This window comes from Penaeus chinensis, chromosome 7 (assembly GCF_019202785.1).
Source record: "Penaeus chinensis breed Huanghai No. 1 chromosome 7, ASM1920278v2, whole genome shotgun sequence".
Classification (NCBI taxonomy): Eukaryota; Metazoa; Arthropoda; class Malacostraca; order Decapoda; family Penaeidae; genus Penaeus; species Penaeus chinensis.
The window spans coordinates 38,678,189-38,684,876 of NC_061825.1; the positions used below are offsets into that span (position 1 = coordinate 38,678,189).

The 6,688-nt window shown below is 40.0% G+C and overlaps 1 protein-coding gene across 1 annotated transcript; it reads left to right on the plus strand.

The window, feature by feature from the left end:
* The first annotated feature begins 1,481 nt into the window (after window positions 1-1,481).
* LOC125027105 (TATA-box-binding protein-like) lies at window positions 1,482-2,456 on the plus strand. The gene is made up of 2 exons (XM_047615930.1): window positions 1,482-1,594; window positions 2,101-2,456. Exons 1-2 carry the CDS (start codon window positions 1,510-1,512, stop codon window positions 2,424-2,426), a joined length of 411 nt encoding a protein of 136 aa, XP_047471886.1. The 5' UTR covers window positions 1,482-1,509; the 3' UTR covers window positions 2,427-2,456.
* The last annotated feature ends 4,232 nt before the right edge of the window (window positions 2,457-6,688 follow it).

Below are 6,688 nucleotides of genomic sequence, written 5' to 3' on the forward strand. Positions count from 1 at the left end.
TGAGTATTTTCCCGAGAGTTTATTCTTAAAAAGCTATTGAATCTTTTAAAGTGTGATTGTAACTTTTGGAAATTATTGTATATATCCTGTTTTAGCATGACGTTTGTTATTATTAATATTAGTATCAATATCATCATTATTATCATCTTTATTAGTTCTAGTATTAGTATCATTATAGTCGTATTATCATCAAATTATCAAAATTACTATTATCAGTATCATCACCATCATTATCATAACCAGTATTATTATAATCATTATTTTATCATCATCATCATTACCACAATTGTTATCATCATTAAAATTTATTTATCATTACCATCATACCAGTAAATTTATATTAGTACTATAATACTAGTATCTAACCACGCCCTCTAACCACGCCCCTTTCTCTCCGCCCCTCTCAGGTCTGGTTCCAGAACCGCCGCGCCAAGTGGAAGAAGAGGAAGAAGAGCAGCTCCGTCTTCCGTTCCGCCGGTTCCCTCCTTCCCTCCCCTTCCCTCCCTCCCTTCCCTCCCATGGGGGGCGACTCCTTCTGCGGGTCGATGTTCCCTTCCTCGGACACGCGCTGGACCATGGGAGGCATGGCCCCCATTAACACAGGTGAGGAAGTCAAGGCGGGTTTCGCGGGTTTAGAGGTCTTTGGGTCTCGTTCTCTCTCTGTCTCTCTCTCTGTCTGTCTCTGTGTCTCTTTGTTTCTCTCTCCTTGTTTCTCTCTCTTTGTTTCTCTCTCTCTCTGTCTGTCTCTGTCTCTCTTTGTCTATCTCTCTGTCTCTCTCTCTTTGTCTTTGTCTCTCTCTCTCTCTCTCTCTCTCTCTCTCTCTCTCTCTCTCTCTCTCTCTCTCTCTCTCTCTCTCTCTCTCTCTCTCTCTCTCTCTCTCTCTCTCTGTCTCTCTCTCTGTCTGTCTCTCTGTCTCTCTCTCTCTCTGTATCTCCTTTTCTCGCTCTCTTTCCCTCTCTCTCTATTTCTCTCTCTCCGTCTCTTTATTCGTTTCATTATTCTTTTGTGTATGTGATCATTCTTGTTTTTTTTAATAGTTTTTTTTTACTATATTTTATTATTCTAATTATTGTTTTTTTTTTTTGTAGATTGTCTGTGTATTCTTGTGGTTATCATTTCTTGTGATAATTCATGTTTCTCTTACTATCGTTATTATATGAAATGCAATATTTAGAGCTAACATTACCTCTCTGTTTTCCCTTCCAGGTGTTGGCACTGGCACCCTCGGGTTGACCTCCCCCCTGCAGCGCCAGGGACTCGGCCAGCTGGGCCAGGGAAGCATGAGCATCACTCAATCCTTCAGCCAGTCTCTCGGCCAAGGCTTCGGCCAGGGTCTCGGCCAGGGCTTCGGCCAGGGATTGGGACAAGGCTTAGGTTTAGGACAAGGCCAAGGACTAGGGCTGGGTCAGGGCCAAGGGTTAGGTCAGGGGCTGGGTCAGGGACTGGGTCAGGGACTGGGTCAGGGCCTGGGAGGGTCGACGTCACCGCTACCGTCAGGGCTCTCGAACATGGGCGGGTCACCTCCGACGTCTATGTATCAGCCTCACTACCAAGCTTTCTCCTCACTCAACAACGCCTTGGGTGAGTACGCAGGTGAGCACGAACTACATTTCCCTTTCGTTCCCTTCGACTTGGAGAAATGCCAAAGGCCTCTTTAGAATTTCATTTTGGAGATAAGGCCTAATCCTCTCTCTGTCTCTCTCTCTCTCTCTCTCTCAGTCATGCCGATTATGAGACGAGATTTTGTTGATTTGTTGAAAGGTTCTTTGCAACGGAGCTTGATGCAATACGAATGCTTAAGGGAAAGAAAAACGTGTGCGTGTGTGTGCATCTCTCCATTACCTATCCCCAGTGTGTGTGTGTGTGTGTGTGTGTGTGTGTGTGTGTGTGTGTGTGTGTGTGTGTGTGTGTGTGTGTGTGTGTGTATGTGTGTCTGTGTGTGTGTGTGTGTGTGTGTGTGTGTGTGTTGGTGTGTCTGTGTGTATATTCCCCCCCCCTCCCCCCCAACCCATTGCCTTGTCTTAGCATTAAGGCCTACACACTTAACCCTCGGCAGCCTCGTAAGCGACTATATAGTCACCTTTCCCCCTTCTCCCCAGGATCACCACTAAACTCCCCAGGTCTCCCCAACGGCTTAGGTTCCCCAGCAACACCCCCTCACAGTGGCTCATCCTCCCCGGCCACACAGCAACAACAGCAGTCCCAACAACAACAACAGCTCAGCGGAGGCCAACAGCAACAACAACAACAACAACAACAACAGCAACAACAACAGCAAGATCTGCAGCAGAACTGTGGCATGGGGTCGATGGGCATGGGTATGAGCGTAGGCATGGGCGGCGAAGACATGTGGAGAGGGTCGAGTATCGCCCAACTGCGGCGCCGGGCTTTTGAACACTCCGCCTCCATGGCCGTCTTCAGGTAAAGTTCCTGAGGCTGGCGCTGAGGAGGAGACGTCCCTCTGCTGCTCCTGGGGTGTCTGTCTGTCTGTCTGTCTGTCTGCTTCTCCTCTCCCTCGTCTCCTGTCTGTCTGTCTGTCTGTCTGTTTGTCTGTCTGCTTCTCCTCTCCCTCGTCTCCTGTCTGTCTGTCTGTCTGTCTGTTTGTCTGTCTGCTTCTCCTCTCCCTCGTCTCCACTTTCTTTATCCTTTCACCCTCTTTCTTTCTCTTTATCTCTACCCCGCTCTCTCTCTCCTCCCTATCCTTTCTCCTTTCTCTCTCTCCTCCACCCTTCCTATACCTTCCCCTCTCTTCCTCCTCTCTCGTCACTCCCCTCTATCATCCCCATCCCTCTCTCTCTTCCGCCCCTTCCCCTCTCCCCTCTCTCTCCTCCCCGTTCCGAACCCCCGTCTCTCCTCCCCGTCCCTATCCCCCCTTTCTCCTCCCCGCCCCTATCCCTTCTCTCCCCTCCTCCCTATCCCCTCTCTCTCCTCCCCGCCCCTTCCCCTATCCCTTCTCTCTCCTCCCCGCCCCTATCCCTTCTCTCCCCTCCCCGTCCTTCCTCCCCGCCCCTTCCCCTCTCCCCTCTCCCCTCTAATCCCCAAGGATTATTCCCACCTCCATGATTAACCACTGACTTCTGTTACCTTCAGTCCCACGCCCGTCTTCCCGAGAACCCATCTTCTTTATCTTCTTCTCCTTCTTCCTCTCCTTCTCCTACCTTTTCTTCTTCCTCCGTAGTTTCTTCTTCCTTCTCTTCTTCTTCCACTTTTCTTCTTCCTCCCTCTCTTCTTCCTCCTTCCTTCTCTTCTACCTCCGTATCTTCTTCTCCTTCCTTCTCTTCTACCTCCGTATCTTCTTTCCCTTTCTTCTCCTCTTCTTCCTTCTCCTCCTCTTCTTCCCTCTTTTCTCCCTCCTCCTTCTCCTCTTCTTCCTCTTTCTCTTCTTCCTGTTTTTCCTCCCCTTCTTGTAAATATTTATTCACCCCATGTTAAACGGCGACGCTGTGTCACGGACGAGCGTAGATAGAGATAAAGCTAGAGAGATGTCCACGTCATTATGGAAGAAGAATAAGAATAAGAATAAGAGAGAAAAAAAATGAGAGAAATTTCGAAGGAGAGAGAAGAAAATGGTAGAAAATTTTTATTCAATAAGATGCAAATCGTTACCCCGGAAAGTGAGAGAGAGAGAGAGAGAGAGAGAGAGAGAGAGAGAGAGAGAGAGAGAGAGAGAGAGAGAGAGAGAGAGAGAGAGAGAGAGAGAGAAAGAAACCAGTTTTAGCGCACAAGAAGAAAGAAAAAAAAGAAAGAAAAAAAAAGAGGTACATATTTTCCTATAACTGCGTCTCCCTTAGCGGTCGCCCCCCCCCCCCTCCTCCTCCTCCTCTGTTTCCACATAACATACAAGTAATTACAGAAGTTCAGATGTGTTTCTCGTGTGGAGCGCGGAGTGTGTTCAACAAACTCTCAAAAGCTTCTTGTACTTTTGAGAACAGTCTAGAACAGTCTCGTTCTCAAGCCATTTTTTTTTAGAGAGATTATTAGGATACAGTGTTGTTGGGGTAAAAACAAAAAAAAAGGAATTTTAATTGTGTTGTGATGAATTATAATGTATATTGAGATGGAAAAAAAAGTGTCTTTACTTATTGTATTGTATCAGATTGTGTTTTCGGAATAATAAATACTCTTCACAAGGTGAATCTGAAAGCAAAATGAATGTTTCAGTTTTCCAAATCATGAATTTCTTTGTAGATGTTACGAAAATCCATGGGCATGACAGTGTTGCCACATGTCAGGAACTTTGCAGCGGACACTTTGGACGATCGATATCAGGCAACACCGCATGAGGCCGATCTGTTCCACAACGATGAACATTTTAGACTGTACATAGTATTAACTCCTGTATTATACTTTCTAATTTGTTAGTCCAATGACCAATATAGGAGATAATGTCCTTGTGTTTATATTCAAAAGAGAATGAATAGTCCTTTTGGAGATGGTGTCATGTTTTTTGTTTTTTTGAGATACAAGGTCCCGGATGTTCAGTTTAAACATTGTGCAAGTGATATTTACATTTTTCTCGTGTTATTAGACCAGTGTACCCAGTTCAATATTACAGGTAAAAAAAAAAAATTATAAGCCTGTAAGTTCCTTTCTATAAACTAGTCTTTGCACAATTTTGTAAAGTAAGAGAAAAATAAAAATAGAGAGAAATGAAAGAGATGTTGTGTAAAGATTATTTGATAATGGTGATGTGGATGGACGCATACACCCCCCCTCCCCCTCCTCCTCCCTTTTCCTACACCTTCCCCCTGTATCCCCCTTCCCCCTTCTCCTACACCCCCCCCCCCCACCCCCTCCTCCTCCTTCCTCTCCTCCGAGTATACGACTATGTGTAGATGTCTTGGGTCGAGAGATGTCTCAGCCACGATGTGAGACGCGGCCCGAGAGTGTGTGTTCCTACGAACCAATGGGAGAGCTTATACAATACACGGTCCCTTCGCATCGCTACTAAGATATCTAGGTTTGTTCTTGTTCATGCGGTATTCTGTAGTCCATTTTAGATGCAGGTTTATGGTCGATTTTAATGGTCGCTGCTGTTAGCTTCAAATATATGTCTAGTTATTTTCCCCCCCCTAAAGAGATCACTGTGCATTAACAGAAAACCAGGATGTCTACATATCATAGGAATTATATATAGTATGTGTAATGTTGTATACACAATGGTAGGCCAATTTTTAGTCAAATAGTCTCTCTCTCTAACTGCCACATGTGATAGATGACATTGAATTATTTATCATATTTATGTTCGTAAGTTAGATTCATGTTGTGCTGTAAGCTTTGTAAATAAATAAAAAAAATAACAGCAGTCAATATTTATTCATGTATTTTTTAAAACCTTCTCCTCCCCCCCCCCCCCCGACAGACAATTTTTTATAATGAGATTTTGAGAATTTTTACATTGAAAAGGAAAACAAATATTGCAGTATTATTGATGATACTGAGATCTGTAGATTCAGACAACAATGATAAAGATTAATATGATGAATATGATAATGATTAAGATGATAAATATGATAATGATTAAGATGATGAAAATTATAATGATGACAGTACTGATAAAGTAACAGTGATGACATGATAATGACAAATGGTGAAATTAATTGCTAATGATAATTATAATATTACCATTTATGTTAGATATAACATTTAGGCTGAAACTGAGAACGAAACAGTAATATAATGCTAATAACACCAATAATAATGATAATAAAGTTAAAGTTATTACAAAAAAATAAATAAATCGTCAGAACACGACTTACAACAGTCATACCATTAGCAATGATGATGATAATACTATTCATTTTAGTGATATAATTATTATCAATAATATTAAATTTGTATATTGATGATAATGATACTGATAGTCAAAATATAAGTGATGTTCATAAGGACAATTAAAGATCGTAATAATGATAATAATAATGATAATAATGATAATGATAATAATATTGTTAATAGTTATAACGATAATGATAATAATAATAGCAATAATAATAATGGTAATAATAATAATAATAATAATAATAATAATAATAATAATAATAATAATGACAATAATAATAATAATAATAATAATAATTGTAATACAAATGGTAATAATAATGACGATAATGATAATAATAATCACAACACTATTAATAATGACAATTATAAGAATGATAATGATAACAACAATAAGAAAATCTATGATAATGATATTGGAAATGATGATAATCATAATAATAACAATACCACTACCAATAATAATCATAATGATAATAATGATGATAATACTAATAATCATGATAATATAACAATGCATATAAAAATGCATATAAAAAAATAATAATTGTAATAACACCAATCAAGATAACACTGATAATAATAACAATAATTATAATGATGATATCAATAACAATCATAAAAAAAACATCAAAAGTAATAATGGTAATAATGATGATGAAAGTGATAATTATAATAACAATGATAAAGATAATGATTGTTTTTATTATTATGATGAGAATCCTTATTATCGTTATTATTATTATGATGAGAATCCTTATTATCGTTATTATTATTATGATGAGAATCCTTATTATCGTTATTATTATTTTCATTATTATCATTATTATTATTATTATTATTGTTATATTATTATTATTATCATTATTAATATTATCATAATTATTGTTATTATTATCATTATAA